The sequence below is a fragment of the Falco rusticolus genome, chromosome 8, assembly GCF_015220075.1.
Source record: "Falco rusticolus isolate bFalRus1 chromosome 8, bFalRus1.pri, whole genome shotgun sequence".
Classification (NCBI taxonomy): Eukaryota; Metazoa; Chordata; class Aves; order Falconiformes; family Falconidae; genus Falco; species Falco rusticolus.
The window spans coordinates 18356064-18372586 of record NC_051194.1 but is presented as its reverse complement, the minus strand read 5'-3'; the positions used below and the strand labels follow the sequence as shown (position 1 = coordinate 18372586).

The 16523-nt window shown below is 44.9% G+C and overlaps 1 protein-coding gene across 1 annotated transcript; it reads right to left on the bottom strand.

Moving 5' to 3' along the window:
* Positions 1-1327: 1327 nt before the first annotated feature.
* LOC119152469 (gamma-aminobutyric acid type A receptor subunit pi) lies at positions 1328-15910 on the bottom strand. Its single transcript, XM_037397813.1, has 9 exons — positions 15825-15910; positions 14425-14537; positions 12220-12287; positions 10008-10225; positions 9091-9173; positions 6518-6655; positions 5110-5262; positions 4350-4543; positions 1328-3371 (listed from the first exon to the last, which is right to left on the bottom strand). Exons 1-9 carry the CDS (start codon positions 15878-15880, stop codon positions 3057-3059), a joined length of 1338 nt encoding a protein of 445 aa, XP_037253710.1. The 5' UTR covers positions 15881-15910; the 3' UTR covers positions 1328-3056.
* Positions 15911-16523: the final 613 nt, after the last annotated feature.

Below are 16523 nucleotides of genomic sequence, written 5' to 3'. Positions count from 1 at the left end.
GTGGTCTGTGGGAGGTGAAACAGCTCAGGAACCACCACCCTAGAGGCTTTCAGAGGGTAGGCTGCTGCTCAGACCCCTTCCTCTTCCCAGTACAGCCTACTCAAGGCTGAACCCATAGGCAAAACAGAGCTGTGTGCAGTGCTTACCTGGTGGCTTTGTTGTCTGCAGCTTACATGTTACGTACTAGTCCTTTGTGGGAAAGGCTGATTTTTCAGCTGGTGTTTGTCAAGATATCAGGGATTACCTCTGCACACCAGTAACATGGAAGCTGCTCTGCGCTCCATGCCTATCAGGATATGAAAGTCTCATCGTGAATTCAGTGGTGCTTCTAGCTTGTGTTAGACAACATCTGAAAGAGACAGGAAAGACTTGGGACCGTGCAAGTGCATCATCCTGACCATTCTGAAGAGTGTATCTGGGCTCACAATGCTCATCTCTCACTGCCCTCTGCACATCATGTGTGGGATGACACCACCAGCAAGTAATAACACCAGGCTGCTCCAGGACATCAGTGTGGCTAAGTTGACTTGCTTCACTGTTGGGTGTAATTAGCAAAAATTAATTTTAGTCCCTCTAACATGCCTGATGTACCTCCACTAGGACAGAGGCTGGGTGGCTTACTTACCTTGTCTCACTTTCCATAGCTGGTCCTTGCTGAGCATCAGTTTGACCACTGAAACAGCCTCAGGACCACTCTGTGTGCACACCACTGAGACCAGAGTTAATATCCTGTGTTACAGCAGGTTTATGTAGGGGGACAGTCATATAAGGTGCATTAAAGTGGTGAAGCCCACCAATGAGAGAGAAAATTAGATGTAGGAGCAAATAAAGCAGGAGTCCATACTTTCTAGCTTTTACGAGTTTCCGAAGTAAGATGTTTCTCCCAGTCAAGCCAAAAGCTCTTTAAGGATATTCTCATAAAGGTACCTGAAAAAAATGCTTCCTTCCCCTTCTACCTTCTGTCCCTCCTTTCTGTATTGAAGTTACCAACATCAGCAATAAATGAGAACAGAGCTGATACTTTTTTTAAGACATCATACTGTTCGCTAGGCCGGGTCAATAAAAAACAAGTATAACTTGGAACAAGTCCTGAGCAACTGCAAAGCAGCAAAGTTGTAACAAAAGCTGCATCTAATGAGTGCAAGCCTTGAGTGTGGCAGTTTAATGTACAGAGCAATTCCTTTTGTTAACGTTAATATTTGGCGGCGGCCGGTGTTGAACACATTAGGGCATTTAAGTTGGGTTTTAAAGAAAGAAATTGATACAGAAAGAAGGTAACGATTTTTTTTTTTTTTTTTTAATAGAGAATCTCTCTGGGGGTTTGTGTTCATATCACAAACATTCACTTTATTACATTTTATGGAATGGACTTTAAATGCCAGTATATACAAGCCAACATTTCATTATTGGAGTTTGTGTTTATTCACTTGCCATTGTCAGTCTGTTCCCCTTTGTCTTCTTGTGCTGCTTTTTGTAAAAGCTGTGATTTATGAATAGGTGGTTTAGAACCTTCACAATATAGCGTGGTGAAGTGGTTCAATAAAAAGTTATTAAAGTAAAAAAAATCTGTAGTTTGGTGTGTTTTGCCCACCTTCTATAGGAACCCCCAGTAAGAGACTCTTACACTAAGCAAACACTGCATGTGTGAGACTGTAATACAAGGTACACGATGAGAGGCCTCATTCAGGCAATACTCTGAGCAGCAGCCACTGCAGGCAGGTACAGTTTTGCCGACATAACTGCAGGATTATGCCCTCAAAGTTATGAAAGTTACATAGGCTAAATAGGCAGGGGGGTGAGGGGAGAATCTGCCATAAAACATTCATTTTAAAATCAGGAAATAAAGACTTCCAGTAGCCTTAAGCTACATAGTACCAAATGGCATTTGGTTCTCAAATGTGTGTGCATGCTGCATTTATTTTTAAAACAATGCTCTTGGTCCTGCTGATTGGGGGATAAACAAAGCTGACTGGCAGTTTCCAGAGCCCACTGAGAATCTGAATTTCTGCAGAAACATAACACTGTTTTAGCCTAAAATACAGAGTGACAGGCTGATTTAGATCATTGTACCCCAGCCCACGCACGGGGTTTTCATCCAGCAGCACTGCTGACTTGCCACAGCTGCACAGCCACATAGAAGAGGGGAGGCAAACTGGCCACTCTTGCATATGGCTGGCAAGAAAGGAGAGCTGCTTGTAGCAGTGCAAGCTGAAGGAGGCACTCTCCGGGATGAAAAATAATTTTTGAGGAAGATGTGGAAGGTGGTAGAATCTGTTCAACTGCAGTACAATGAGAAGAGTGTAAGAGATGGGTTACAAAACAATTCTGCTGCCTGTATTTTGTTCCCAAGTCTCTGAAAAAATGCAGCTCTACAAACAAAAAGCCTGCCGTCTGTCTCAGGGATGGATAACTTCAGCAAGTGAGGATTACCTCAATGAGTCTGACAGGAGGCATACCACTGCGCCGATGCCACCAGCGCTGCTGTCACCAGCCTGGCACCGCACCACCCCTGGGACACGGAAGCACCGGGCACGGGAGCCATTCTTGTGCGCATGGCACGCTGCTGCCTTCGGGTTCTCTCACTTGAACAGAGGAGCTATTGAGACAGCAACCCCAGTCCCTCTGTTCCTGTTATCTCTGGCAAAGAAGAACAGCTATAATCCTACATCCTCTTGGAGATCTAAATGAGAAGGTTCCAGCCTGCTTCAGACTAACAAAATAATTCTACCACGTGTAGCACTCGTTGGCCTGCCACACGCAGTCCTACACAGCCAGCCCTGGCCTGGAGGGGCTGGAGGCTGGCATGAAAAGCAGGTTCGAGCAGAAGAGCTCAGCACAGCCACTCAGCTGAACAAGCAGTTGTCCAGAGTCAACGTTGCTAATGCTGAAGCACCAAGGCTTCGCATCTTGTGTACCTCACACACTCTTCTGCTCTGTGCCTCAGGAAACACAACAGACCATTCGTCCACACTGGATTCACTGAGGTTAGGTACCTCAATGCCCATCGGCACCATTTCTCTCCTGCTGAAGTAGGAGAATGAAGTGGCTTATTTCTACTAAAAATATAGGTAATAAGCCCAATAAAACACATTGACCAGCATGAAAAACAAAGGAAAAAGCAATTTGGAGTAGTGGTCTACGTTGCTGGGGTTCTGAATTGTGAAATAACCAATAATCCTGTGCATTTTGTTTCTCAAGACACATTTGATTTTCTCATGAGTTTTCATGGTCAAGTCACTGCAGTTGACATTATCGCTGGAAATCTCAACGCTTGTAAAGCTGATTTTCTGTTTGTAGCTGGTGATGGAGCTGTTGAGGATGTTAGTGAAGTTGACTTCTTCCATTTCTTTAGTGAGTTCATTTGTAGGCCCCTAGGAAATAAGAGTGTACAGTTAATATTAGGGTTTGTCTTCTGCAGAGGAAAAGTGTTTAATCAATAGGGAGACCATAAGGATAAAGGTAAAAGAACATGGTTCCATACATGTTCACCCCAGTACTCAAACATGCCTTTCAGCTGCTGCCTGGTTTTAGGAGTGCATGAAGTCCCGGAGATGCCTGTGTTTCCACCACTGGATTTCTAGAGGTGTTTTGAAATCTTTGAGCAATTCTCACTCAGTGTTACTAAGCAACTCAATACCCATCTCCTACAAGACATCCACCTCTTCACTTCTACACAGTAACCCAATGCCTGGGGAACTCAGCATTGAGGTGGGTAACCTCTTTTCCCTCTAGTTAGGATTTGGACCCTCAGTGACCACTGGACTATAATCATACCTATTTAATTTTTTGCACTAAAGCAGAGCGTTTTGACCAATTCACTCACTCTCACAACCCCCACAGACCATTGTGGGACTGATATTTGGTACTGTCTTCTAGGAAGGGAGGAAGAAGGGTTCAGCTTTCCTCTGGCAGAGGAGATTACCTTCCAGATCAGTGTCCTAATCACAGTTATTTCATAGGAGAGCAAAGAGAGGTGTTATTCTGGCCCTTCTTTGGCTGCATTTTGAAAGAACAGAGGCGCCTCATGCTCTCACACGAGCTCAGCTCAGGGCTCCGGGCCCGATGTTAGTGGTGGGCCAACGTGCCTTCCTAATGTGGTCCCGTGAATCTCACCTAACTGTTGGCTAAGGCCACTGCTCTTCTGGCTGGTGTGCAGAAGTCTGTGTCAGATCACAGCAGTCTGGAGCTACTCATGTGTTTGTTGCAAAAAAAAATTTAGATTTAGTGATAATTACGAGAAAAAAATGTTACTGTGTCCATAACAGGAAGACCATTTGTCTTCCTTAATTAACAGAGGACTAATTGTCAATCCAAGATAACTTGGCTTATTAAGGTAGGTCAGGCATTACCTTTGGCGGTGCTTTAGCTGCACACTTTTGTGATGAGCTGTAGTGAGCCACTGCATATTCCACAAGGGCACCAAAGATGAAGCTGAAGCAGATGCCGAGGTAAACATCAATGGCCTTAATGAAACAGTTGGTTTTTGAAAGTGAACTTCGTGAGCCGATCATCAGAGTTGTCATAGAAAGCACCGTTGTTACTCCTTGGGAAGCAGAAAAGGAAAGACCTTCCCTTGTGGACACTTTAGAAAAGGCTTGGCCTACCCTTCTTCACGTGTTGTCTCTCTCTTGCTAGCCTGATAGAGCACCTCCCTTCTTACCAAATCCAAATCACCCATCAGCTGAAATACTTTTGTAGCACTAGCTACTGGCTTCACACAGGCGTCACTGCATTGGACACTTTGGCTCCAGTTGGAGCCTCCAATAAAAGCCTCCACGCTTGGCTCTTATTTTTCTTGCTTTCATTAAAGAAGTCCACCGCTCCCCTGCTCCCTCCAAAGCACATCAAGAATGTGTCTTCTGTTGGCTACTCTCTATCGTAAATCTGCTGGGAGCCTTGGCCATACACAGCTCTGCAGGAGGGCAAGTGTGCCAGCCACAGCATCGCCTCCACTCCTTGTACCAACAACCCAGCTCTGCCGCAAGGAAAAGCACCACGTGAGCAGAGCTTTTACCACTGAGCAGAGAGCTCAAGAGATCTACTGCCTCTCCAGCCCTCAGAGGCTCCCCTACCTGCTTAAATCTTCTCCTTCCTCAGGCAATAACTCACCAATGCAGGTTCTTGCAGGCACTGAATCCAACGTGATCCAAAAAGAAACCCAGGACAACATGACAAGCAGAGTGGAGGGCACATAGGTCTCCAAAATGAAGTAAAGGACGTTTCTTCTGAGCTCAAACTGCAGTATCAGTCGTGGGTAACTGCCTGTTCACAAAAGGCAGGAACACAGTCAGCATGAGATTCCCAAAGACACCAGAACTGAAGCCAGGACAGCCCCAGCCCCTCTGAGCAGAGCTGCACTGAAATCGTGGGAGATGTGTTGTTCACACAAGCTGGCTTCTTGCCTCAGAGGTCCTACATATCTAATACGTCCTAGATGAGAGGACACAGATACATAGTGTTGCTGGACAAGAGACAGGTAAAATAACGCGTGCCTTGCAAAGGGGCTCCTGAACTTAATCCACAGTGGAAACATTTTATACTAGTGTCTTAATTCAGAGTAGAGAAGGGCTAATGCTTTCATCTGTTGTCTCAGACTCAGCACAGCACATTTTTCCCAATAACTGCTTTGAGGGGGCATTGCCAAGTTCAGTCTTATCTGATGGCTGAAAGATAAACAAAAGATTTTTCTCTCAATTTCGGCAGGCCCTGGCTCACATCCCAAAGCATCCCAATGCCTTATCATCACAGGGAATTAGACCCCCTGTATTCATCAGTAACTTGTGATCTTTGCTAAGTCTGTCTTTCTGCGTTCAAAAAATTCAATTTTTTAAAATCAATTTGTCGTAATACTGGCATAAGGGATCTGGGGCTGGATTGCTAGTATTTTCAGGAGATGTTTCTGCTCTTTAAACAATAGTTCCCTTTGATATGTAGAAACAAAACCCATGTTGTTTGTAGGCTGTGTATGCTACAGAAAACAACAAAACATTGTTATTTTAACAGCCTGGTCATTCTAAGGAAGTTTTTCTCCCTTTCATAGTGCCTGTGCTTGGAGAGAGGAGTATTTACACTGACAATGAAAAAAGACATTGAATTCTGATGTACAAAGGGATCTTACTCCATCATGATAGAATTGTAATTTACAAACAAAATTGTATTTCAAAACTTAATTTTGCTCCCAGTTACTGTACACACAGCTCTCTGCAGTATTTATAGTCTATGTACCTGGGAGGAAGGGAGAGAGTTTCTTCAGGTACGTGTGGAGAAGGAAAGAAGTGGAGAATTAAAAAAAAAAAAAAATATAGTGAATAGCCCGTGGATTTCCATTTTGCAGAATATCCTGATTGCAATTAATTGGATTTCACCATCTTTCCGTCTCTCTCTTTATGAGATTAAGATTTGTTAGAGTCTTTGCTGGTTCAGGGTTGAGTCAAAAGATACTGGCCCATGGAAGGGAAGGGAGGCAGGAGGGGAAATACGTGAGAGCTTTTCTTGTCTCTCTTTTCCACTGATTTACCTGTTTCCTGCTGTGACTTGGAGACCAGGGTATAGTAATGTTCCACCGTGTACTGAGAGAGCCGCAACTTTTCTATGCCATGGACAGAGTCGTTTCCTCTCAACCATGTGAAGATGACATCATTTTCATCATATCCCCCTAAGGAGAACATAAAGACCCACGTTAATGTGGATTAGCCAGTAAACGCCCAGCTACTGCCTTGCTTGGTCTCCTGAGTGGGAACAGAAACATGATCCTGGCATCCTGGGCTGGACCAAGACCCTCCTGGCTGTGTCAGACTACGGGTGGATGGGTGCTGTTCCTCCCTTGCTGTACTTTCAGTCGGCTGGTTCAGACTTCAAGAGGAACGTGTGCCACTGTTAGTGATGCATCACATGCAAGGCTGCCAAGAACTTACTTCAATCATTTACACGAGGTATTTCTATCTGAAAATATTTTCGCATTTTAAAGAGGTATTTCTATCTGAAAATATTTTGGCATTTTAAAAGATAATGTATTCCTGTCATCCACAGTTTGATTACTTGCAGCAGGCTATAACTACTGCAGCAATCAACCCTCGAACGTGGTCTCTTCAGTCAGGAGAAACACTGGTTAAAACAAGAGAATACAGATCCCATCGAGCCCCTTGCCAGGTAGCAGAAGCACATTTCACTGAATCATCTATTCAAGTGCTTAAAAATACCAGAAAAGGGTTTTCAGTTAGTCAAGAGCTTGAAGCTGCGACTGCTATGCAGTTACAAACCAGGCTCTAGGTTTGTAATACATATGACAGGGTATGTGTTGTCCAGACAACTTGCTCATAAAAGCAGCTTTTTCTGCAAATCATTCCTTCCATCCCCAAAGTCTTTAAGTTCCTGAGGACAACTAAATGCATCTGACATTTCGGTAACACCAGCTTCCTGCCTCAAAGTGGTGGGACGAGTAAGATCAACAATTCAAGCAGTTTAGCGTTATGCTGGCTGAGTAATTGCCTCCAGGACTGTAAACGATGGTATAACTCACCCTCAGGTTGGACGGAGGGATACCTCACAGTCTGAGGGATAAAGCTTGTACTGAGTCACCAGCTTGCCATTCACTTCAGAAATTTCACTTAATTTAGGAAACAAGCCCATCAATCTCACTAATTTGATTTTTTTAAGTGCCCTTCTTTGAGAAAATGAGTAGGGACGCTTTGATTCTGATAATAACCTGTTCATCCTGGTAGAAGGAATAAGATGCAGTTGCAGTTCTATTTTTATCTAATTGTGTTTTCTTATTAGACACAAATTACCAGAGCTTGAGTGTGATGAACTCCTAAATTAGGTGTCCAGGGTATGAATCCCTGCATAGAATCCTAAGCATGTGACTTTCAAAGTTTCTAAGCAGTTTTATAAATTGCGGTTACTCAGGAAAATTTTATAATAAATGATAGATTGTTGTTAATTCATCTGGCATATATTTAAATAGCATTATTTCTGGGCACTTATCCTAATGAAATCTCTAGTGGGCAATGTGCATGTAATTTCATTGGAATTATACAGCAACTGAGCATGATGTAGGACCCAATCACTTTTAAAACGGGCCCCAACAAGCTATGCTTTAGCAGAAGAGGCCAATCATTATTATTTCAGGAGCTATTCTTTGTAATAAAGTTAACCATGGTGAACTAATATGATTTTAATGTGAAAATAATACATGCTTCCCTAGGTGCTTCGTGCTGCAACCCCAGAAGTTAAAATCTGGTCTTTTCATTGTGGAGGTTTTACATGTTTCTTTCCGTGACATGAAGCAGGAGATGGTCGCTTGCTCGTTGTGGAGCTTCACAGGTACAGAACAGCAGCCCTCGCTGAGCTCCTGGATAAAGGCATGTAGCATCCTCAGTTTTCCTGGAGTCTTTCCCAGCCAGCTTTGCCATGGGTAAGCTTTTAATTTAAATGAGATCAGAAGCCACTGATTATTCTTTTTCTTCAGACTTCCAAGGCTGAGACTTCTTCTGTTGACAAGGGTCCTATTATCTGCATCACTGTAACAGACAGCCCTCAGGGGGACGCGGACAGCACAGAGTTTCCTTTGCCTTACTTTCAGTTTGTGAGTTTGAGTCACGTTCAGCTCATTGTAGTAAGAGCCACCCTTCACACTGGCTCGTTACACTGGAGGTTTGGGAGGTGCAGGAGGTGGTAGATACACAAACACGTGAAAAGTTGTTCCTGGCTGTGCTCAATGCCATGCACTTACACCATAAGTTAGTTTTGAAGAAGCTGTGTGTGCAAAAGGGACTGAATTTGGAAATCCAGCCATTATTTATTTCACCCTTTCTGTGCAAAATTGCACTAGCTACACATTAATAAAAATATTATTTATTACCACTCTTTATATATAAATCACGCAGTAACCGGAATCCTCTGAACTGTGGATTATGACACAAACATTTGAAAAATGACGAAGCAAAGCAGTTTCCTTTTGGACCTTAATATCTGCAGGAATAAGAGTCTACTCCAGAAAGCCACTGTGATAATCCAAATAGTCAGATGTGTCATTACATATGAATAACAAATTTAAAGTCAAGTCAGATTTTTCTGGAGTTTTATACTTACAGCTTTCTAGCTGCAGTCTGCATGTTTGTGTGTCCATGGGATATTTTGACAGGTCCATATTACAAGCAACAGTAGTAGTGATTCTGTAGGAAGAGAAAGAACTCAAAAAATAGCAATAAAGGTGCGTAATAAAATATCTCTTTCTCACAGCAAAGCAGACCTCAAAGGCTCTGCTCGGTCATTTAGGTAATTTTGACCTGTGAAATGAATGGACTGATACAATCGGTGCAAACCTCCTAAGAAGACAGGCTGCTCTCTGCAGCCGCACTGATGAAAATGTATCCAAAGGAGGAATTTTGCTTTGCTGTGGTGGGAGATTTAGTGTAGATTCACACATTTTCCAGCGCTACAGTTTACAGATCTTAAGAAGTCACCACTTGTCACCTGAGGCACAGTAACCACACATGTACTGTGGCGTGTTCTGATGTGGAGAGTTTTACTTTGCCACTTTACTTCGCAGTTAAGGCAACTGGGACACAGTTACTGTCAGCTGAATGGCTAACACAGCTACCGCGCGCATCTCTGCAGCACAGGTACCAATACGAGTTTTGCTAAAAAGTGGAAACGACGCCTACGTGGCACTGGGTAAGCAAGTACTTAACCACTGTCTGTTAATCTCGTACTGTTACGATGCCTGCCTCCAGCAGATTCTGCTGGTCCTGGGTGACACTTAAACTTGCAAGCTTTCTGAGCAGCACCGTGCTCAGGCCGCAGCACGTACCGTGGTGGGGAATCCTGACCCTTGGCTGGCGTTTCCAGTGGCCAAAACAGGGGGGAATGGATCACAACATCATGGTCACAGTTGACTTGTTGACCCCCAACTTATTACCCGTGACAGCTGGTACCTGCTCAGTCCAGCATAACTCTGGAAATCTATTCTGAACCACCATCATCAGCAAAGCCAAAGGTTGATTTACCTTAGGGCGTACAAGATAGTGCCATTAGCGAACAATCTTATGAGGCGGTTCCCCACAGTAACATCGTGCAGGAAGGACCTTTTGGACTCCACAATGTATGTGTCTGGTACCCAGAGCAATTCCACTAGACGAGCATCTAGGGTGAAGCTCTTGTTGCCGTGGAAGACCAGCCGGGGGTCTGTCCAGCGCTGCCGCAAATATATAGTAGCTGTGTAATCCTGGGAAAGAGGAAAACCCGTGAGGGTGCATGTCCCTAACACTTGCACAGTGCAGCTGTGGGCGTGCCACGTGCGACAAGAGCCAGCACATTTGTTTAATTCTATCAAAGCTCAGCTTCAAAGGCATGCAGCAGATCTGATAGATTTTCATCACAGTTTTATTTATTGTATTACATTTCTCATATACTAATACTCTAAGGTGTAGTGTTTGAGGCCTAAAGATTATACTTATAGTACTTTTTTTTTTTTTTAAATGAGCAATTACTGTAATTGATATTCCTGTGTCCATTTTGCAGGTAAGAAAACAGATGGGAATTACACACTTGAGGCCACTCAGCAAGTCATTGCCATTAAAAATCAGTCATTGTCTAGAGCTGGAAAATTACACGTACTATAAATGTGATCAGGAAAGAGACACAAGCACTTTGGAGAAAAAAAGGTAAGAAATCCAACCCTGTTATTTCACAAAGGTCTTAAAAAAAAACACCCAAGAAATGAAAAAAACCCAACAAACATGTTGCATCTTTTTTAGTAGGAGCTTTGACTCCAAGAACACTAGGAGTACCTTGAGTGTAGCCTGCCAAAACCTACCTGCAGCAACTGGAGTATTTTCACAGTGCCCCTTCATAAAGAATAAGCAGTATGTGGCTCTAAAGGCAAGTCTTTGCTGAGCCTTCTGGACAGACAAGGGTCCTGTTGTACTGCTTCACTCCCTTTGTTATAGACAAAGTAAATGCAACCAGTAATGCCTTTCGTTTTCAAAACATCTCAGTCACAAACAGACCGACACTGGTGATTGTGTTAGCAGTGCGAAGGCACCATGCTTTACTACGAATATGTGGCCTGTCTGTGGAAGATGAAGCAGTTCTGTTTCATTTGATCTATAATTTGTAAAATGGTTAAAAAAAAAAAAAGGTCTAAGTAAATATAGGGTATCTGCGTTAGCTTTTGCAACTGCCAAAATTTTAATCTCAGCCTGTGACAGAAGAGGAAACATGTCAAATAATGCAGTTATGGCTTTCAATACCGTGCATCGTAACAGTAACAAAAGTGAAGAATTCTGGTTGTTTTTCCAGCTTTTGTTGAGGCACAGAGTAAGCCTCTGCAATGTTTTCCATGCAATCAGAACAATTTAGATGGACAATCAAGAAGAAAAACTCCAGAAGAGGAGCTATTTTACCAGGCCATTTAATTAAGTTAAAGGTACATAAATAATTGATTTTATTGGTTCTGCTTCTTCCCCAAAATGAATAGCTTTATCAAAGTTACAATATTTTATTTAGTGAACTTTTTTAATTTGTTGGGAAGAGAGGGGGGGAAAAAAATTCAGTGGTGTTCTTGAAAATGCTGAAATTAAGCGTTGAAATTGTTCCTGTTTGGACTGATACTATTTGCTGAATTTATCCAAGTTGCCCATACTTTTTGTCAACCTGAAAGAGAATTTTTCAGTCATCATTGTTTGAAATCCAGCTGTTATCAGAAGTGGAGGGAACCAGACTCATCAGTGGTGGGAAGAGGTTCTCTCTATTGTTGTTTTTTACTTTTTTTTTTCCTTGGGATGACCAGTCCTTTTGCAGCTCAAAACCTCATTTCTTCTCCTTGAGGAGAAACCCTGTCTGTCTTTTCAATTGACACCAGCACATCCAACAGAAGCCACCCCTCCCCTACACAGAGGAAAGGTGAGGAAGAGGGAATGCCACACACAGGATTGAATTTTCTTCACCCTGCCATTTCCAAGTGACCTGAATTCCAGAAGGTACCAAGTATTTGATCTATAGGACCTTTGAAGCCATCTCTACTTACAGGCTCACATTACTATGACATCTATATCGTCATAAACGAGCCCTGTTCCCATCACACCTCTGGATGTGGTCAACAGACACAGAAAAGCAAAGCAGCTGGACTGTGAGCTTCTGGCTGAACACACAGGAATATATGGCAAGTCTCCCAGGCAGATCCTACTTGTCTCTTCTAAAATAAAAACTTTCACTTACCATGTTGCTCTCAGATATACTAGAAATACTGGCAATGTCCATACTCATTGCAATTTGAACAGGTTCTCCTGTGGAGGGAAAGAGAAGCTTAAGCAGAGAGAAGGGAAGAGTGGAAGGCACAACAGAACCACTCGGGATGCTGTGCAGTGCGGGCACTGCTGGCAGCGTCACAGGCTGTCTCTCAAACCGCAGAAACCCGAAGGGTTACACAAGAGTTCAGAGCATTACACTCATAAACAGCACCGTGAGCCAAACCACAGCTGTCACTGCTGGGAGCTGGAGTTCTGCGGCTGATGGCGGTGGCAGATTGCTGACACGCTCCCACGCTGGCAGTGAGGACCAGCATCACGCACCAGCAGTGCCGGCAGCTTGTCCCTGGGCACCTGGTCTGTGACACCCACACAGGGGCATGCACGGGAATCGTGCTCCTCACATGCACACCGTGCAAGGTGCTCCTCACATGCACACTTGCACAGGCAGCCCCGCCCGCAGGGCAGGTACCATCCATCCCCGTTTCTTCGGGAGCGACACCCGGAGGCAGAGGGACGCGGGGACCCCCGACCCGCCGCTGCCTTTGCCTCTTTTTAGCAATGAGGCCACTGCTCTGTTTACACGCATCTGTCCAGCACTAGAGTCCCGAATCGCGACAGTTCCCGTTTCCTATCGCTCGCTGCCAAAAGCCACCACAAGAGGGCAGCGCCCCCCCGCAGACGCCCGCGCCGGGGGCTGGGCGGGCCGGGGGTCGGGCCGGGGGTCGGGCCGGGGGTCGGGCCGGGGGTCGGGCCGGGGGTCGGGCCGGGGGTCGGGCCGGGGGTCGGGCCGGGCTCCCTGCCCGCCCCCGGTGCCGCCGTCCCTGCCTCCCCGTCGTGTGAGTGTGGGGGCGCCAGGCAGCCCCCCGGCCCGGGGACAGACCCTCTGTCGGGGGACTCGCTGAAACCCCTTTTCGCCGTCTAAATCACCTTTAGGAACAGCCTCGGGACACAATTTCTAAATCTCTTTCGAGGTGGTTCTGGGTTGTTGTTTGTTTGAAACTGTTCCGAAATCCAAAATACACTTCACTGGCAGAAGCTGTCTATTTCTGCAAAGCAGCTCTCAGTCGTGCCCCCCGTTATTTTTAGACATTCAGCCGCTTGCAGCGCCCCCGAGTTAAGGCCCGGGGGGCAGATCCTGAGCTCTGCCCGTCCCCGTGTAACGCGTGGCGCTGTGTGACGTGCCCAGGTGGGGCGATGCCGTTGGTCCCTGTTACACAAGTCAGAAGCATCTGTTCACTGATGTGACAGGATCTAGAGGAGCTTTTCTATTCCTGCACTGGATCAGACAGTCTAGACACAACAAGCTGGTAAATGCTGAATTGTCCCAGAAATTTGCCATCATGGTCAGAAAAAGGAAGAAGCTGAAAGCTGCCGCAGCAGGTCAGTCTGCAGGAGCTACGATGGGAAACATCCAAGTCCTGGAAAAAGCTGATGGGGAATTTTTCTCTTGTGCATAGTTTCATTAATGGGTTCTGGCAGAAACGTAAAAGTAATATAAATAAAATGTTTCATAGCTGTTTTTTTAAACTTTCAATGATATTTTTCAGGTGCTGAATGCCATTCTGAGAAACCCTTTCCTCTGTGCGGTTACATCACTCACCTGGAAGGTGGGAGACTTAACACCCAAATTGGACAAGAGCCTCAGTTAAGTTCCTGAATATCTGACTGTCCTTCAGGTGCTCCCTACTCCCTGGAGTTTCACAAGGGTTTAATGAAGGTTTACTTTTGTCTCAGCGTGAAGTGAAAGCATGTGTCAAAAGTCAGTATTTCTGGCAAGGAGGATGGCTTTATTCTGCTATAGCCACAATCTACTAAGTAGATATACATGAACAAAAATAAAGCAGAAAATCACAAGGGTCAGACTCTAAACAAAAGCATGTACTGTTAGAGCAGAATTTAGTTACTCTGTCAGGTCTTTCACAGATATTGGAGTTTGTAAATTTCCCTCCTCGATGGATGTGTTCTCATGTCCCACACATGCGTGCACAATCTATGCAATACCACAGGGGATGCACAGAAAGGAGGGCAGCCTTGGCTACTAGCTAATTTAAAAGAAACACCACCATTTAAACTGGAGCATCCTAAAGAAAGCTTACAGAATTGTGTCGTGTCCCCCCCACCCCAAGCCTCACAGATTGTTTATCAAATGGTCAAATGCGTGGAGGCAACATACCACCAAAGTAGGGCCGGAGGTATTTGTTGTATCCCATGGTGAGGTTCTCAAATCCAGGGAGGGATGTTGTGTCGCCGCTGTGCAAGTCAGGTACGTGACCCAGGGAGCACCTCCTGGGGACAAAAATACATACTGGTACGTGTGGCCGGACATGCTGGGCACATCTGGTGTGTGGCTGCAGCTATGCTTCCCACCTGTGCTCAAACAAGCAAACTGCACAAAATAGTTTGTAAAAATAAGAAGATCCCTGAAATCACAAGCACTTGCTTGCATTGCTTACCTTTGCTGAATGACTGGTACCTTGAAGAGGTGGAAAAATGGTAAATTACCTCAGCTGATAGCTACAGGTTTGCATACATGGTAGCTTAAGGACATTCTTAAAACGTCCCAGATGAATCAAGCCAGGCCTATGTATCGCCAGCCTTAATAATAACCTGTAATCTCCCTTTTCATGCAGTCTTACAAGGGACATGCATTTCTCCCCCTGCCCCCCCGCCCCCCATTATGACAACCTAAGACAAATCTTACTGACCAACAGCTTCCCCTCCACAAGGACCCTCACCCTCGTATGTTCGTCTCGGGCAGCATCCCTACATCCATCATCAGGAGCAAAACCCCCGAGCACGGCGTAAGGGGAAAGGAAGAGTGCTGAGCACTTCACAGGCACCAACAAAGGTTTGTGGGCTGAACCACCCCTATCTGCAGGGCATACAGAGGTTTCAAACCTAATTTACAATGTCATAATTAATGTTTTGTGGGTAGACAATAAAGCTGGCACCACAAGGCTGACAGATCTGTACCATCGTACAGACAGCTAGAGAGACAGGGGGGTTGGACTGTAAAAGGTCAGTTTTATGGTGCAGTGTCTGTGTGTGGTCATGTGCTCTTTTGATGAACACGTAAATGAGTGAATCGTTAAGAGTTTGTCATTGCTTTGTGAAGGGCTGGAGGAGGTGGAAGGCAGCACCTCTGCCTGGGACCTCCGGACCACAGGTCTGTGCAGTAAGAAACAGCAATGTAGTTACTCAAAGCTCCAGTGAACGTTTTTTTTTTTCTCTGTTCCCTTTAAAGCTGGGTCAATAGTCCTTGGAGCTTGGCAGGTTTTAGGCCAAAAAGGACCTTAGAGCAGAACTGGTTTGTGCATAGTATGAACATAAATATTCAAGAAACTTAAGACTAGATCCAGGGATAGTAACATCACAGCTGGGAACCCAGTGCGGGGCAAAACCTGCCAACTGTTCTGGTCCTGAACTCTGCAGGTTGCCCTTTTCTATGCCCAGTCCTGTACTGCACCCAGCTTTCTTTGGGTGGGTTGGATAACTGGAAGCATAGCTTCCTTTTGACCTACATTATTTATATGAAACATAATTCAGATGTAAAACAAAACACACTCCACTTACCTTTGTGTTGGGAGGAAAAGACAGAGACTGAAGAAGTAAAAATATCTGGAGAACATCTCTGGAGATTATTCCTGTAATTGCTCTGTTCATCTGTGAAGCAGAAAAGAAAGGCAAAGTTTTATGGCTTAAGAAAAAACTATTTTAAGGGAAGGGGACAGGGGAAAGAAATCCTGCATAGTCAGAACCATACACCGTGTGATATTTGACATTCCTGAACACATAGTGGCTCCTGCCCTTTTATCTAGCTTGTGTCATTTTTCAGCACTGCGCTGTCTTAACGCTTTCCACATAAAAGACACTAGTGACAGCTCAGGTCCTGAAGTCCTTGACAAGGTCAGCAAATTTTAGCTGCCACTTCATTTTTGATAGGGCTTTTCTTCTTTCAGCATGGGATGGCAATTAGCTGATGTTGCAAATGGCACCACAGGAAGGTGTCGCAGCACTCTCCAAACCAGCCAGCTGCAACAAGGTCTTTTACCATCTCCTACCAGCACACTCTTCATACAGCCCCTCTGCTGCCTTCTCCTAGGCTCTCCTCATCCCGGGCACGCTCTCCTTCTCTCTACTTCTTCCTCCTCTCTCTTCCTCGGCTGCTTCCTCTTCATTGACTCTCAACCACTTAACAGAACCAGCCACAGCTGCACTTTATCTACATCAGCCAGCCCCCCACCCCTGAAGCCAGCACACAGCTGTATATTA

Coding starts and splice junctions, on each gene's coding strand:
- LOC119152469 (XM_037397813.1), bottom strand. CDS start 15,880: ATGTTCTCCAGATATTTTTACTTCTTCAGTCTCTGTCTTTTCCTCCCA. Junction 14,538..15,824: donor CTTTTCCTCCCAACACAAAG/GTAAGTGGAGTG, acceptor TTTTGTCCCCAG/GAGGTGCTCCCTGGGTCACG. Junction 9,174..10,007: donor ACTATCTTGTACGCCCTAAG/GTAAATCAACCT, acceptor CTCTTCCTACAG/AATCACTACTACTGTTGCTT.